Source organism: Pempheris klunzingeri, chromosome 10, assembly GCF_042242105.1.
Source record: "Pempheris klunzingeri isolate RE-2024b chromosome 10, fPemKlu1.hap1, whole genome shotgun sequence".
In the NCBI taxonomy this organism is placed as follows: domain Eukaryota; kingdom Metazoa; phylum Chordata; class Actinopteri; order Acropomatiformes; family Pempheridae; genus Pempheris; species Pempheris klunzingeri.
Window position 1 is genome coordinate 8000928 of NC_092021.1, and position 18476 is coordinate 8019403.

Here is an 18476-nt window from a genome sequence, read left to right on the forward strand (position 1 = left end):
CAAGGGAAGAATTAAACCTATATCTTGGATGTTGTTAACTTCACTAATAAGCTTTTCACTATCAATATAATACTTAAGTAAAAGTGTATGATTGAAAAAACATTCTGTTATCTTGTTGTGAGGAAATATGCATTAAAATGTAGCATTTCCTGTGCAGAGTCTGATGTAACTCAGTGTGCTGTCAGCATCTGGAGTCGTTACCTTGAAGAGCTTAGAGAAAGTCTCATAGATGAAGATGAGGGAGATAAGGAAAGCAAAAATCTCCTGGGTAAATGGTGAGATGTAGCGAACTAAGAAGCTGCCCTCTGCTGCCACAATCACCAGGACAATGAAGATGAGCCAGAAACCAATCCACACTCGGCCAGTCAGGTACTCATAGTTGTGTGCCTGACAGAACTGAGTGAAGACAGACATGTTAGTTACATGTTCAGGGAGAAGAAAAAGGGGATTATGAAAGACAAGAAGTGCAGGATGTGATTTACTGTGTGGTACTTCTGTGTGAGCTCAAACCATTTCAGACTAAGTACCTTGTAGTAAGCTTCTTCAAACACCAGTAAGGGTCCAGAGAAGCCTATGATGAGGAGGGGCTGACCGGCAAGCAGTGAGAATATAACTCCAAGAGTTGCGGTTGACACAATAAGCTCAGTCACTCCCATCATGCCTTCTGTTTTTTCTCCTGTATGTGAAAACAGCCAAAAACACATCTTCAGAGCACAGGCATTAGAATGACATGGAATCCATATTCCATGTTTCTTGTTGTTTCAGTTTACCCAGCAGGCCTCCAAAGGTAATAGTGGGCGACAGTGCAGCAAAATAGATGAAGACAACGGCTGCGATGCACTGCATGTCCATGGCATCTTTTAAGTCGCTGACATAGTGGGGGTAGCGGCGGCGGATGTCGTGGATCAGGCCTCCGAACGGGATCCCTGAGCGCTTTAATGGGTCCACCTCCTGGTCTCCCTCCTCCTCCTCCTCTGGAATCACGTCTAGGGGGTTTGTGACAGGCTGCGTTACATGAGGAAACTACCAATGGCCAACAATCAAATTCACAACGATGCAATAAGTTGTAAATAGACATGAAAGGCAATATTCTATATTTCTGTTATTGAACAAGTGCAAAGGGAAAACCAGCTAACAAATATTGTGTGTGTATCTAAAGCCTGAGCTTTGTGTCAACATTAGCATGAACACTGGCAACCAACAAAGTGTTTTAATCCGCAGCTGAAAATACTCCACAACAAATGCACTATTTGCTCCTGTTTGTGTGACATTTGCTAAAAGTTACCGTGCCCAGATGCTTTAGGAAATGACAGAGCATTTGAAAAATATATAAACATATTCAAGAGCTGTTTTTCAAGTTCCCTACACTGTAGGGAACTTGTTGTGGGAACAACTAATGGATTATTAGGTTAATGCTTTTCCAGGGTAGATTCGTTAGGACAATGCCATTCTTATCCCCACTATGTGTAGGATTTGAAAATATTTATTTATAACACTTTTGTGCCCCCCAGTGTTAGTATTATAAAAGATTCTTGGCAGAGAGCAACATGCATTTTGGAGGAATTCAATTTAAACTGGGGCAGAATGAATGAGCGTATCTATTTTTGTTCAGTTTATATATTTCATTTTACTGGTATTTTGTATCCCACAATAACGATCATTCCCACAATGCTGAACACCTCTTTGTTTGTACATTAAATAGGAAGTTTACACTAAGCCTAATAAGTGGTGATAGCAGGTTTTGTGTGACTGTGATCTACATTTTAACCTAGGAGAAGAAGTATATGCCCAGCTTTCAATTTGATGGTGAGGAAAATGAAAAAACCACAAACACTACACTGCGAGCAAGAAAAGCAGGCTCAGCCATGGGTAAATGCAAATTCAATGAGACGTAATTGGAGGAGGACAAATGTTATGTCTGGCTGAAATTATCTAGTGATTTGTATGACGCACAATGTGAACTTTGTTGTGGGAAGACGGACAGTCCTGATAGCCGCTAGCTATCGAGCCAAAAAGTTGGTAGTTTTATACTCGACTTCATCTGATACTCTGAATTTGTGGTTGTAAAAACTTCACATCTATGTTTTTTAACAATGCCCATGCACAGTACGGTCTGTGCACAATTTAACAATTTAAGTGTCAAGTTTGGGGTCGATCTGTGTTTGCTTTGCAGGTTAGCAGAATCAGACGAGCCTCCTTCAAACCTAATAATTGAGGATTTGGTTTGGAAAGGGAGGGACTCCTCAGGGACTTGACAGAGTACCTTTGTTGTTCTGCTCCATTCCAGATGAGGAGTGGTGCCTCTTGAGTTCTCTTTCCTTTCTCTTACGCAGCATCTGCTTCTGGAAGTCGGCCACCGTCTTCAGGAGGTCTTTGCCCTCCACATCGGAAGGTGGAATGACGATGCTGCAGTCCAGGAATTCATTGATACCATTCAGGAGATCCTGTCTGTCGTCAGCAAAATAAGCCACCTCATGGAAACTCTACAAGAAAGTGGAAGAGAATATCAACAGAATGCTAAAGAAAGGTCATTCTAGCTGAAAGGGTCTCCAATGTGTGACTGCAAAAACTGTGTAGCTTTACAGTATTTGTAAGTAGTGAGTTTCCATTATAGTGAAATTAGTCTTCTTAGTCTTTCATGGCCACACACAGTAGAAAGCCATGTCGCCACAGCATTTATTCCTGCAAAGTAATTATCTTAAATGTAGCACAAATTTATCCAAAAGGCTGTTTCAGAAATTATTATTAAACGGATAATCAGCAGCTTTTTCTTCTCTCCATTTTTCTCTCCTCCATTCTCTCTTTAACTTTCTAAAACTTCGTCATTTTCTGGGCTGTGATACCTTTTTGGTTCAGTGAAAATTCATAAAAAACACAAAAATGATGAGCCTTAGATGGCCGCACACACCACTGAGTAACAGCAACTACAATCATATCGCTGGGAAGAACATAATCACTTTTAGAATGTTTTTGCATGCAAAGTGGTATTTCATCAATTACATTTTTTATGTTTAAGCGTGAATGAATGAATTTTTACATCTTTAAAGTTTTCATATCTACCTTGTCAGACATGAGAGTGGAGAAGGAGCGTCCAATCTCATGGTAGTCCACGTTGGACTGACTGGGACCAAGCAGGACGAAAATGAAGCGAACAGGGACGGGGACCTCCAGCACAGACTCCAGAAGGACTGCCTCATTCAGCCTGACGAAGGCCATGGCTGGCTGCTCCAGAAACTCAACACACCCTGACAGGAAACAACAACAAAATCACAACAAATTCAGTAACTTTTCACATACGGGGTCGAAAGTTTGGTAGCAGAATCTGTGATTGCGTTTGGGCTGCTGGTGCATTCATGAATGCACCAGGTTATTCTCAAATATCTCAAGAGAGATGGATCTGCAAAATGGATCCTCATCCTCCTCATCGACATCTAGTGCTAATTTGCTGTTAAGGCTGATTCAAGACTTCTCGCAGCTTTACAGTAAAAGCTTTCCAGGTGCTCAGGAGGCAGCGCTACACAGCTGCAGAGGTTTACTTACACTATAACCTTCAATAAAGACTAAAGGTGATGAGAATGCTGACAGAAGTGGGTACCGTTAGCTGTGAGCAGGACACCACTATGGTGCTGTAGTGATGTCATTTATTTTTTTGTTCAAGTCCTAATGGAGAATTTACGACAAGCGCATTCATTTCTTCGCCGTTTATCAAAACAGAAGAAAAGAAAAGACATAATTCTTCGAACCAGTCTACTTTGTCAAAACAAACAGAGCTTACCAACTAAAACAATTACAGCCTCAGCATCTTTGGGAATCTTGGCGAGGAGTTTCATCGATCTGGCCGCAGCTGGATGGCTCTCAGGGGGCAGAGGGTGGAGGGATTTCTTGGGAGGAAGAACAGAACAAAGATTATCCAAGTCATTGTTCCGAGCAATGTGATGTGACACTATAGCATCACCTGCGCCCAACACTGTGAAATTATTATGGGAAAACAACATATGTATGAACAATGATATATTAATGCCCCACTGCAGTTCATTTTAAACCACACCACCGGGTTCTTTATGTCTGAACAGAATTTTTTTAATGGGCTGTTTTAAATTTGCCAACATTTTAAGCCGTGGGGAACAAGTTTTCACAGGTAATGCATCAAGAAGCTTTAACTAGAAGCACCTGTAAGCTGACTAAGAACATAATTCAACACATGTGGCACAGGGAGGCTCGCCTTCTCCGACTTCAAGAACTACCTAGGTGACTTCTGACCTCATGGAGAGGTGTTTCAAAGAACAGTGTGAGAGCCACAGGCCTCACATCAGGAATTTAGTGTAATCATGCTTAAATCTTTGCTTACTGCTGACTCTTAGAACTTAACTCAAACCATATATTGGAACAGGACAGCTCAACGTCGCTTTTATCTCTCTCCATTTAGATAGCTGACTTCAATTATCCTTGTGGATTCTTGTCAAAACTAGTTAATCACTTAACTTTGGTTTTAGCCAATCGTATCAACAGTGCCGTCTGCCTGCACTGTCAAGCATCACCCAGATCTCGTAATTCTCAGATCTCTGTGGGCGCTCTCTCAAAGAGACACACAGAGCAAAGGAAGTGTGAAGAATACAGATTGCTGCGGAGTTTAAGGATAAACAAATGATAAAGACCAAGGCGACGTACAAACAGGCTGACAAACACGTCTTGTTTTGGGTCGTACACCGGCCCTTTGTTATCCTGGTGCTCATCATGCTCTTCAGCCACTAGTGGCAGACTAGTGTCCTGGACGTGGTTGTGGTTGAAGCTGCCATGAAGACTGGCGGATGAGTGGTGGCGGTGAAAACGATGTTTCAGATCACTCGGATGGCTGAGGAAAAAAGAAAAAAAAAAAAAGATTCAGTATTTACAGACATTCTTCTGACTTTGTGAGACTGTATGTAGACACAGATGTGCTCTGACCTAAATGCCGACATCAGCATGCTAATATCTTAATGGCAATGTTAACATGGTGATGTTTAGCAAGTAATCTTTCTCGTGAGGATACACCATCTTGGAACCATGAATATCTGCACCAGATTATGCACCAACTCATCCAGTTGATTCAAAGATCACCAGTCACTCAGCTAGAGAGTTTTGTCTTGGCTCGTCTTCAGTTAATAGACCTGCTCCTGACCAAAGTAAAGCTTTGAAACGATCCTGCCTTGTCTTCCGTCTGTTTCTGAGCTCGGGTCCTCATCCTCTGCCACTGTAAAAGTTCACTGGATCATTGGAAACTTTGATACGCTGGATGAAAAGATCAACAAAGTGCTTAGAAAACATCCACTGTGGATCATGAATGTCTGTAGCAAATGCCCTGGCAGTCCATTAAATAGTAGATACAGGCTTAACAGGTACTTTACTCTCCTTCATACAGTAGATATATCAATATATGTTTAATACTGTATGTTATATCTTCTACATAAGGTCCAGTTATTAGTTTTTTTCAAAGCTTTCAACCATATCTCATGAGCCTTTATCAACAAATATGGTTGCCATGGAGTTCTTTCAGTTGCTGGTAATAAGAAATAGATTATTTTGTCCAGCTACTGTTTTGTTATCATTATAATAAGATGACAATAGTGCAATTTTAACTTGTAAAAAGAGGAAAAAATGATCATTGGTCAGTTTGAATTCAGGAAATGACTGGAACAGCTGTGATGCTTGATCACCTAATCTACCTTCTGTTCATTCCACATTTACCTCATTACATAATACATTTAATCAGCAAAACCATTCCAAATCTAAATCACTGTACAGTTCAAGCTAATTAGAAAGTCTGAGTTGGCATGGTTATGTAAATTATGTAAATCATATAAATAATTCAAATGTAGTAACCTGTGTTGCTTTGTTATCTTCACCTCTGTGTATGAGAGTGTAAGGACATTTCACTGGGTCACACCAGCCAAGTTTTTTTTAACACTGCCTCACGACATCACTGCTCAGACCAATGGTGACATCACTTCACTCATTAGGCCCACACGGTCCACTAAGACGGTGCCCCACATTGGACGTGACAGCAGCTCTAGACAAAAGGCCGAGGTGCGACACTGAAGTCAATTGTGCTCTAGGCGTTTCCTGAGGATCTTTACAGTGGTCTGAGTAAGCGATGAAACCAAATTCTAGCAAGTGCCTCCATGTGTTTCTTTCCATGTTGTAAATCTGATATCTCAGACTGGTGATGACTGTAATGATGACAAAGTGTTTGTTTTTTTTTTTTAACCCATGGAAGCAGCCCATGACATGCTGGGAATTAATGTGGAAAAGCCGTGAAAAATGGAATGAACAGATGATGGCCTGCTGCTGAGAAGGTCTGCTGGCCTGCTCATTTTGTGTTCATCTGCTGTGTCGCTTTGCGTGCGTTAAAACCCACCCTGTGTACATTCTGTGAAATGTCATCGCACTAAAGCCACGTCCATGTGAGGTTAATGTTAATTACTGAACAAACCCAGAACGTACCATTCTGGCTTGGAAAAGTGGGAGCCACACAAGAATGCTCGAACCGAGAGACATACAGATAGGATCCGTTTCTTGGAAATTAAAACAGGTATGAGTGAAAGTTTATTCTTGACTGCAAAAAAAAAAAAAAAACAAGTGGGCATTGACATCAACTTGTACATTTATCAAGTTGTCTGGGTTCATCATCTGGCAACAATGAATGTCTGAATCAACTTTTGGGCCAATCTATCTGGCAGATAATTAAATATTTCTCAGTAAAAGAGGAAACTTGTGAGCTCGTAGTGGCGCTAGAGTGTCAGGGGACCATCAAAATGCTTCTGATTTATCTACTGGGCCCCATGAAAATATCTACCATTTTATATGACAATTCATCCAATAGCTGTGAAGAGATTTCAAGTCATCTGTTAAAATTTCCTGGCAATCCCTCCAATAGCCGGTGGCTATTCATAGAGGCTATTCACGAGGCTTCATAGATAATGTGTTTCTAATGAATAGCATTTAAAGTGATCCCTGAAAAGAGTGCGCATCATGACAACGTATGTATTTTTGGAATCACTTATCTTTCCATTTCTGGCAAGTCAATTTGACAGATGACATTTAGTTAACTAGTTTTTTTCCCGTTATGTAACAGTTCAAATCTATAATGCACCGTGTGTAGTGCACCACTATTCCATTGGCCACGTGTTCGGTCAGTTAGGCTGGCATGTCAATGGAAGGACAAATCAATAAATGGGAGAGAGCTAAATGCCACACGTGTTACATCCACATGCTTGTATCTATTTGATTTTATATTTAGCAGTGTGGCGGATCTGATGTAACTATCCCCTCTGGTGTTTTGTGAGCGCTTGTGTAGAAAAATGGGGTCAGCTGAGAAAATTTGTGACTTTCTAGTGGGTAATTCCTGGCTGCTCATCCCTTTAGCGTCCAACCCAATGATTTCCAACACCACCAGTGAACTTGATCTTGATCATGATCATGACCCGCTTCTGTGGTCTCTGTCTTTGTGTTTGAGTTATGACTCTTATCTTTAAGGACTTCTGAACTGACTTTACGTTTGCTCCTCTGTGATTATGTCTTGCGGTTTTGCTTCCTGCTTTATTTTGTAGCGCTCTTGTCCTGTTTCACCTTGCTTCCTGCTTTTATGCTTTCTTGCTGTTGTGTTTGTCTGCACCTGGTCTTTGTTTGCTTCACCAGTGTTGCGTGACCTTCTTTAGGCCTGCCTTGGTCAGCTCTTCATGTCTTGTCACCTGTTCCCCATTCCCTCACTAGTTCTGTTTGTATTTTCGTCCTGGTGTTGCTGGATTCTCTGTTCAGTTTGGTGCCTTCAGTTTCTTAGTTGTGCCTGACATAGCGAATGAAGTTAATCAGCACTTCCTGCCCCCTCCTCGGTCTTTCGCTTGGGTCCATCTCCAGCAACTCACCGTGACAGAACTGGACGCCAACAGCGGCTGACTGGGCTGGCTGGAAAGAACCTGCTCATGCAGAAACCACGAAGCACCAAATACTCAAAGGCTAAAATAACAACTGACCCTGTTGGCGAGAAACCGTAAACCCTTGGAATGAATATACCCAAATAGGTTTTAAGTCTGTCTCATCTCAGACCAAACATATTAGAAACACAATGAAACCTGGATTTATGAAAAGTATCATAGTTAGAAAGGCTGGTTTCAAATGGCAAATTTCTATGTTTTTAAAAGCCTAAAAAGGCTCTTTTTCATTTTCATTATGTAGTTATGAGCATCATATTGAGACACTCATCCCTCTGTGTATGAAACAGAATAATCCAGTGCATGTCTGACACGGACTGAGAAAGCAGAGATCACAACAACGAGAGGGATCAAAGGACCAGGATGGCTCACACGAACTTTTAACCTGGGCTTTAAGACCCAGTGCAGCTATGGCACTGTCTTGACATTTCAAAGTTAGTCAGCCGCGGGGAAGTACACCAAATGATGAGCCAAGTATTGCTAAATGTCACAATTTGGAAATTCCCAGTTCAGCTCCCCTGGGTTTTCTGTTTTGAAAAGCCTCCACTGTAGGATGATGATTAATGAGGAGGAGGAGGGCTAGGATTTTATTCAGTATGCTGCTATACCTATAAGCTATGATCAAAATGTAAACAGAGCTCCAGCCACACTACCATACGCTGACAGGTCTGCTAATACCCAGATAAAGAAACAATTCAGTCTTAGATAACAATGTTTTCAGGGCCTTATTAAGCAGGGGTAGTGGGTTAGTCACCTGACGTTGGTATTAAATAGGGTTTGGATGGTTTGGCTTACATTAGGTTGGCATGGTAACTAACACCAGGAGTAAGGAGTCCTTTCAGATCAAACATATAAAAACAAGTACTGTGTCCACAAGGGGAGCCGCACTAGATAGCTGACAATTTACTGAGGCCAGATGATTAAAATGTCCTCTCTGTGGAAGGTACATCACATTTTACATTGACTGTTCAACAGTTAGTTACCGACCTGTGTTTGAGGAGCAGAGCCCGGAGAACACTGGCTCTGTCCTCAGCTCTGATCTGATCAGAGATGATCATCGTCTCCACCACCAGATGGGCGATGCCGGGCAGAGAGTTCTGCTCGAGGTCCAGGAGGATGGCACCTAGAGAAGGGAGGTACAAGGAGCCACATTGCCTGGTTCTTTAAAACGCATCTACAGCCAATGACCATTTTATAAATTGTTAAATAACAAAACCCGAAAACACACTGAAAGTTTTTCTTCCTTTTGTGTGTCATGTTTATTCTCGTGGATTTCATTTCAGCTGCTCATGGAATTAGATGAACCATATGACTGTGAGCATGTGCTCTGCCGTATGCATGTGTACCGTGTGTGATGGTGCGGCGAAGTTCCAGCAAGCTGCGGAAGGAGAGCGAGGCCACGTGAGGTTTGCCCCAGCGGTCTGTCTCCTCCTCCACATCCTCTTCAAACTTGATCCAGCGGGCTCGCTCCTTCCAGCGCATTTCATGGTCCTTCTCCACAATCAGCTCGTTCAGCTCCACAAACAACTGAAGCGGACGAAGATGAAGAAAACAGCGAAAGAAGCAAAAACTACAATAAGGCACCAATACAAATAATCTGCCATCAAGCTGTTCCTGTCTTGGATAGTTCTTTTAAACCAAAACATGGTATTTTACCAATAGGAACACAAATTCAAAGGCAGATACTCCAATGACACAGCTGATAAATGTGTTTATTGGGCCCCACTGAACTAAGTGGTTTGGATTAAGTGTCACATTTCCACACAGGACTCATTTTTAGCAAAGTTCTCAGAGCAACACAAAATGAAACTCATATGATTTGTGTTTTTGTGACATTTTTGCTGTCTAAGGTGAAAAAGAAATGACTTTGTATTAAAGTCTCATCAGGTCAATAAGGAGACATGTTATTGAGCTCAGAATACACTCCAGGCGAATTCTATTTATACTTATCAAGTATGCACTAACACATAGTTTTTGTAGTTTAAACAATGGATATGACTGTGTTTATCACTACAAAAGACCCCTCTCACCTTACACATAAAGAATTCAAACAACAACTCTACAGTTCCCCTCAGCTCATTGTTTTGGTTTAATGGCCCACAACTTTACTTTTTGGTTCCATTCGTTATTCTCATCAGTCATGTTTCTGGCAGCAGTAGGCAGCTGCATGTATCGTAGGCTAATATGTCAACCATAATGACTTAATGAGGTGATAAGACGTCAGTGTTATGTTAGTAGGTAATTCCTCTGCACCCAAGAGGCCAAGAAATGAGTGCTACTTTAAAGATGAAGAGGTTTATATTTTTAACAAGGGAAACTTAGGGTTTTTATGTTTCCTGCATTTTTAAGTAATTACTCTGTGGTCAATATGCAAATGATGTATTTAGGGGGTCAAAAGTGTACAGCAAACCTCATGGGTTTTCTTGTCTGCTGCCCTCCTCTTCTTCTTCAGGCTGCAGAGCGGTGTGGAACTGTTGCTGGCCCGGGTCATCTGACATCGTGACGACTTCTTCACCAGGTGGCGTCTCACCCCGGGGTTGTCCTCAAATCTGTGACCTGAACAGCATATATGAAATCAAATTGTTAGTGTGCGAAATCGTGATGTCTAGATTTTATAGTGGTGTGATGTATACTGCTGGAGAGTCATTGAGAAACCAGCCTTACTAGGTGCATTCTGTGAGCAGTGGAAATGCTCCTTTTAGCACTGTGACTGAATATCCTTTCTGACTCGGAAAATGTGCTCCATGCTGGAAAACCAGAAATCAAATTTGTGTGTTTAAGTTTCCAGCTGAAGGATGGACGTCTGCTCATAGAAGGTAAAAGCTCCATGGCTGAGTGAGAATCTATGTACGCCATGGGAAACTGTTACAGACGAGCTAGTTTTGCTAGCAGACGTTTGTCAGTTCAAAAAGAGTTATTTCATTTTCAATTTCATTGACCCACAAATCATATTTTATTGAATTTTTCATAATGAGGTATTTCCATTACAGCGGGGACCCAGCTATCACTTTCCATTTAAAACACTGGGAAGCTTGAGAAGTCACTTAATTTGGATGAAGGAACTGAGAAATGAAAAGTAAAACTCTAACCACCTGTGTGGAAATGTGTTTAGAGAGAGTTGAAGCATGACTTAAATGATGTGAAGTAATGATTATATTTTGGCAGAATTGTGACTAATGGATTATTTTGAGGCTCAGTGTGTGTTTTTATACAGAAATGCTAAAATGTAGACACTTGGTTAACGTGATGCATGACAGGTAATGATTAAATAATTAAAATCACAAGCACAACAGTTAAGATTCAAGATTAGGATTATGAGAAGGTATTTTTTAAACTTTTACATGGGCAGGCAAAAGTAGCGTGTGTGTGTGTGTGTGCGTGTGTGTGTGTGTGTGTGTGTGTGTGTGTGTGTGTGCATGCATGCATAAACTGCTGCGTGATCCATTCTGCTGCATGCCTTCCTCAGGGAAACAGACAGAAATGGAAATCAACATAAAGTTAGGCTGCAGTTCATGTTCTAGAGTCCCAAGGGAAAAGCTCTAAAGGCTGCTCTCCTGTGACCTGCTCCAGCTGCTGTGGGCAGGGCACGCACAGGGCAAATAACTCTGGCTGAAAAGGACTTAATTTTGCTCCTCTTAAACTATTGTCTGACCTGGCCTAAGGCCTTTAATCTTGTTGAGAAGGAACAACACAAAGCGCCCCGTGCTTGGAATACCAAAATAATGCCATAGACACACAGTAGCCTTTGAAAGGCAATATCAAGCATACCCACAATTCACACACAATTCTTCTTTAATATTGGACATTTGTGAGTGTAGAGCCTTGTGTCACATTCATAGATATTTAGTTATTATTTATGTAACAGTGAGCTGGAACTAAACCATGTGGCTTTTCTCTGTAAAGGGACTTTACATGGGCAACAAGAGCAGCCTCGTGATTGATCACTTTGGTCAAAGATAAAACACACAAATGTTCTAGATTTATTCTGAGGGCAACAAGTCAGCTAAACTGTCCCTGTGAAACCAACCATTTCATTTTGATAATACTCATCTTTGTGTATTTTAGAAATTAAATAAATCCAGAGAAAGACCAAAAAAAACTCCCATCAGTATCAAAAATCATAATGACATTTATTTGCTTGGCTGGTACCATACTGTCCGAAGATCTGTCCAACTGTTGTACAAATCTAATTTGAAAAATATCATAACTACTACAACTAACTATCATTTAAAATCTAATGTCATTTCAGTCCAACACAAACCTATAGTTACATTACATATACAATACCGGAAGGAAGGAAAAGCTAAGGAAAGCTACAGCTGCATTTGCACTTTACCACCACTTTTAGACTGTCTCAGGAACATTTTCAACCTGTGTGCTAAATTTCATAGCATTATATTATTTGCATTCGTGGGCACTGTTATGTGCCTATGTCACTTAAAGCCAAATATCCTCAAGTGACGGGTCCTCAAGTGTTTTGCCTCAATTCTCCTGCTCTTGCTTGAGCTAAAGTCGTAACAGGGAGCGATTTCAAGGCCAACAGACACCCAAAGCAGTTGGGTCACTTTCTGATAACTGCACTCAGACACAGGGCCTATTTCTATTTCTTAGTAATGATCTAACATTTCACTCATTAACTGTGAAGCCTACAGATATAATAGCAATCAATGCATCACTAGTATGCTTGTGGTAAATACAGGTGCATCTTATTATCTAAATAATGTGCTCTTTAAATAACAGGAAAATACTGGTCAACGCATCTTTGTTTTCTACTGCATTAGGGTAGTAATGCACCAACAACATGCCTGACCACACCTCATTTTAGTACCAACACACCCATGGGTGCGCAGATGGTTGCTAATTACACTATGTGGGTGCTGGGTGTGAAAATGAAGACTGTGTCAATCGAAAAAAAACCAGCAATGACACTTGTACTGCAACGTGCATCATTTTGCTGCAAAGAGTCTACAGTCGTGCTAACAGCTCTGTGGTGCTGCACTTGGGATTAGCAGCGCTTTTTGCTAAAAGCATGTTAACATGTTCAAAATGCCAATGTAGAATTGCTGAAGTTTAGTAACAACAGTGTGCTTGCCATGATCACCATCTTAGGTTCTAAAATGTGCTAATTTGCACCAAATACAAACTACAGCAGTCATTGGTTTTGAATTTGCTGGTATTTGAAACCTGTTGGTGGTGCTAGATGAAAGGGAATAACAAAATAAGGATCTGCTCATGCTGTAATACATGCTGTAATTCAGCAATTCAACAGGCATTGTGACATTTTGTGAAAAACCAGGAATGTCAACCTCAGTGTGGGACATCAGGGGATCACCAAAGTCATTACAATATATCCACTAAGAATCATGAATGTCTGCACAGGATTTGATAGTTGTCTGACAGATAGACCCATCCCTTCAGCCACTAAAACAGATATAAAATAAATACAACTAGTGATATCATTTTCCAAAGTAGATCTGAGATAATACAATCAATTATGATCCATCAGCTAATGCTATTGTAGCCTGATATGCAATGAGATTTATAAAATGAAACCATACTTTCATTACATTTCATTAGAAACAGAGGGGCAAAGTGTCAAGTTCTAGTTCCTAGCCAGTGTACCTATATCTAATCACCTTCATTTCTCTAGCTTCATCACAGGACTAATGTGCCATGTTTTAAGCCCAAATAGAGATAAAAATAGCAGAACCACAAATTGCTGGTCAATGAAATGTCCTTCTGCTCTAGCTGTGGCTTGCTAACCACAAAGCCAAATGGGTGTCACTGGATCAATAAGAAAGCAGGAAACAGCAGCAGTCGAGCACTGTGTCAATTCGCTCAATACTGTGGCCAACTTTGTTCTGCGTGTGGCCATGAATGAGCCTTACATTGCCATTAATTAAGCTAGCAGTGAGCTACACGATCAATGGAAACAAGTGAGCTCCCGTCCATTGATCATCAACGCAAAAAAAAAAAAAAAAGAAAAAGGCCCACCCATGTAAATTTTCCTTTGTTTTTAATAACTGCATAGAATTCTTCCAGTGGAAGCTTGATGTAACTGTCATTACTGTCAAAAAGCCCCTCACTGACTGGACAGAAGCAACCCAGTAAGAGTAAAGGTGAATCTCCACAGAAGTACAGCTGTACACAACTTACGGGTAGGCTCGAGTGGTGACCCCAGCTGAGTGTGGATTGACTCAAGCAAGTCATAGTCATCAAAATCCAAAACAAACTCTTCAAAGTCTTCTATCCCCGCCACATTGGACAATGAGCTGTGGTGCTCATGCTGGTGCTGCTTTGGGGTGCCAAAGCCCTTTTGGACACTGCACTGACGCTCTGGTCCATGGTGGTCAGCGCAATGCTTCTTATCAGAGGTCCCCTGGCCCTGGTTCTCCTGTCCTTCAATGTCTGTCATCTCCGCAGTCGGTTCCTCCTCCTATCCTCCTCTCTCCAAGTGGACACACTGCTCATCCAGTGCTTCCAACTCTTGAACGCCGTTGCTCGCCCTGGGTCACTGTTCTGATGAGCCCTGGTCTTTGCAGAGACCAACAGCCCACTGCTGTTGAATTGCTCTAGTTGTGCAAAAGAAGTTATGTATAAAATTTTTAAACCAGCTCCAAAATCAGATGTTTTTAAAAGACTTCAGATGACAAAAAATGGTGCCGGACGAGTCCAACTTCTGAAAAATAAGTTATATCTCCAAAAGTGGAGTGAAAAACAAGCACAAAAAAAGAATGTGTCAGTCAAAAGTCCACAAATACAAATCAAATGTATAAAAACAAGATCTTCAGTATCACAAAAAAAAAGCCTTAAATCCAAGCAAAATGCAAAGTTGGAGCTACACCCTCAGGCAGAAGCCCCTTGCTGGATCCACGATCAGAGAGATGCATAAATGGTAGCAACATTTACTTTAGCTGCCACTCCAAAGGACAGTATCGATAAGGGACGGCCAGCGGCAGTACTGTCAGACCCGCCTGTTAGCTGAATGGAAGTGCCGCCCATTTTTAATGATGTCCCCAGCCCATTGATCTTCGTGGCTATTGGAAAACCAACATGAAGTGGATCGGACCAGGAGAGTTGATGCCTTTTGTTTCCATATGTTCCAATCATGTGACGTGAAGGAGGGTAAAGGGTAAAGTTACGACGGTTGGCGTCTCCTCCCGAGTTGCATTAAACTGAAAAAGCACACATTCACCAAATAGACACATGTAGAAATATATACTGAGAACACAAACATCACAGACACAGACATCATGGTGCTAATCATCAGATCGAGCTGCACCATTTCCCTGGATCTCTGTGGAAACCATGCATCCCCTCAGGTCTCGCGGTCTGACAAAAGAGGTGCACCAGTGCGAGCTAAACAGCTAAACAGGCCCCTCTCTAGGAAAGCATGAGGTGTTTCTATTTTTACTGACTTGTATTTCTTTCTTTCAGTTTAGGAGGTTACATAAAAGTATGATGAAATAATATAAACACAATGTGTGATCACATTTTCTAGTTTTTCTGTTTTATTTGTGTTCTCGACAGTCACAACCCATTGGTGGAACCAGATGCTGCAAGACAGCTTACAAAACATGGCAGAGGAAATATAAATTATAGGGCTGTTAAATGTATATTACACTACAACTTAGAAATGATAAATCAAATATTATATCACTACTGTTTCTACTGGACTCCCAGGCTGTGTACGCTGCTGGTCTGCCGAACGCCTGTTGGACCCACTCATGTGAGACAGCTGTCACAGGCTGATCTCTGTCTGTTACTGTTAGCAGAGACTCCTGTCGGCAGCGCACTTCCATACACTTCATAAACACACAAAACTCTGCGTCACTTCTCTCCTTCTGCCAGTACATACAGTCCCTCTCTTACATGTTTTCTGCTTCCCGTTCTCTTCTTCTTTCCATCCCGAACAGAGACTGACAGACAAGGTTTGACAGACAGACCTGCGACAAGTCATGATGTCAGCTTAAATTGGGTGCGGGTTAGTTTTGAATCATGGGAGTATAGATTCAGAGATTTGAAGTTGTAGTTAATCATATTTAAAGGTTTAACATGTCATATATCTATCTCATATGATGGAAGAACGCCAAAGCCCATTTGTGAGCACCTGTTATCACAGGACTGAGGTGCCACACTCTGGTCACAGGTGACAACTGAGCAAACTCCATTTGCTGATGAAGACCATGAGAGACGGTCGACAGCGGCAGAAAAAGCTGGTAGGTGGTTTGATTTTTTTTGTGCGATATTATCTCACATCTCTATCGCTTCCCGTTACACTCAACCTAGATAGCTGTTAATTATCTAAACAACTTGAAATAAATGCTGGATAAAGTTCTGGTGATATACATGGCCTGTCACTGTCAAGCATCATTCGCTGCACATCTGATAGCTTGCTTTGAGCGACTGTGGGTGCCCTGTTTTCTGTTTCCAGATATTTCCTAAACAGTCAATGACTGCTCTGCTCTGTTAAAGCAGGAAAGGCCAGAGGGCAGGTCTGCTGGTAAAGCGGAATCGACTGCAGCCTCTGTTAATTAATGCCCCTGGATGCTCAGAGAGAGTTTTTTCTCTAACAACACACACTATTGTCTCCCTTCTCTCTCCTGTTCTGTCCTTTTGTTATTTTTCTCCTGCTATCTTTAACCATGGGGACGTGTTTTCGGTAGATGACAGATGCAATACATCATAGTTGAATCTAACACTTAAATACTATTACAGAACTGAAAGAATCATTTTAAACATATAATCTCAACTGATTAAGATTAAGGCTGATTAACTCTTACTTTGGTGTTTTATTCAACATGTTATTAAGATGCGTCATGTTTCAGATACTGCAGATGTCCATCCTGTCTGTCCTCAGACTGAGCGTCTGTTTATATCTCCTCACCTCCACAGGCTGGTAGTGGGTTAGCCGGTCCTCTGTGTGTTCTGCCCTAGACATGCTTTCCTCATTAACGGCCTTTGATTCAGTCATTTGATTCCATGTCATATATGTCACAGCAGCATCTGATAACTAAACGTATACATCCAGGTAAATGATCCTATGAATCCAGGAGTATTCTGGGAGCGAGCTACGTGTGACCAAATTATGAATAAAAAAATCCTTCCCTTGTGCTGTTTAGTAGGAGGCTTGTGTTTAACTGGGAATGTGGGGGCCAGGAGCTGTGTGGGCTGGTCTCATGAGACAGAATGTGTGGGACGCTCATACTGGAGCCAAGTCACGGGCAGCCGAAAGAAAACTTGTCAATGGTCAGCAGCAGAGCAGCAGGGGAGTCAAATAATGTTGCAGCAGCAATGTTACAGGCCTCCCACTATTTCAAAGAGGCAGGGATCATAACGGGATGGTTTTTTAACCATGCTTATTACATATAGACTATAAGATAAACACTATAATCTAGACAATTAAGTATATTGTCTTGAGACACTTGAGTTTTACTTTTAAAGAAGTACAAATTTGTTGGAAAAATGCTGTATAAACCGTTTTTATTTGCTCTAGTAAGTAGGCAGAAGACCTCTGTTGCATTAAATGTGTGATTTGCATGGTTAGACATGGCCCTGTGATTGACTGGCGACCAGTCCAGGGTGTAAACTGCCTCTCGCTCAAAGTCAGCTAGGATTGGCTCCAGCCCCCCTGCGACTCTGACGGATAAGCCGTATAGACAACGGATGGATGGATGGATGGACAGTTAGACATGCTTCTCTACAGGAGGTGATATTATCATACATTGTAATGGCTCTTGCTCTATTAACAGGACAAAACAATGGATTGGCTCTCTTGAATGTATAAGATAATATGCAGCACGCACAAATGTAAATGTCACATTACTGTGTTGTGCAGGCAGACTAGATAACTGTGTGGTATGTGTGGTAGTATTTTTCACTACCAGTAGAGGGTGCTGAAATAAAAATGATGAATCCACCCGTAACACCAAAGTGCAGGTGAAAGTACTCTGAGCAAAACATGCTGCTCAATACATATTGAAATAACAACCTACGACTGATATTCTGACAGATGCCATGACATGTTATTGCTTCTATTAGATTCTGACATTTAACAAATCTTACTTGTATTTCTTACTTTAGTCTGGTACCTCCTATCTCAGTCATTACTTTAGTGTGCAGCACTAAAACAGGTTGGAATGATTAGTGTCTAAGCCACGGTAGACTCTCCAACCAATTCAATAATAATTACAACAACACAAATAGATAAAAACAAAAGATCTACTGGAAAAAGAATCCCTTACCTAAATACACAGGCTGAGCAACGACAAAATGTGTCTCATCCATGACTATGTGAACTGCTACAGAGACTCAGCAGTTATATCATAAATATCCTAGCAACCACTTCAGGTGCGTTCATAGAGGTCTGATGGAGAACTGCTGGAGCGCAGTCACACGCTGAAATATAACAGCCATCCTAGAAAAAGACACCTCACAAAGACCCCCCCCCACACACACACACACACACACACACACCATGTTGCTGTGGCATGAGTGAAAAGTAAAACT

General features: G+C 41.4%; 1 protein-coding gene across 1 annotated transcript in view; it reads right to left on the reverse strand.

Moving 5' to 3' along the window:
- Positions 1-18476, reverse strand: part of slc4a3 (solute carrier family 4 member 3) — a 28877-nt gene that overhangs the window by 7094 nt on the left and 3307 nt on the right. The window contains 10 exon segments of the mRNA XM_070838142.1: positions 202-396; positions 528-676; positions 771-986; positions 2264-2483; positions 3061-3245; positions 3776-3881; positions 4687-4852; positions 8955-9090; positions 9314-9494; positions 10378-10523. Coding sequence (XP_070694243.1) covers positions 202-396; positions 528-676; positions 771-986; positions 2264-2483; positions 3061-3245; positions 3776-3881; positions 4687-4852; positions 8955-9090; positions 9314-9494; positions 10378-10523 — 1700 coding nt within the window.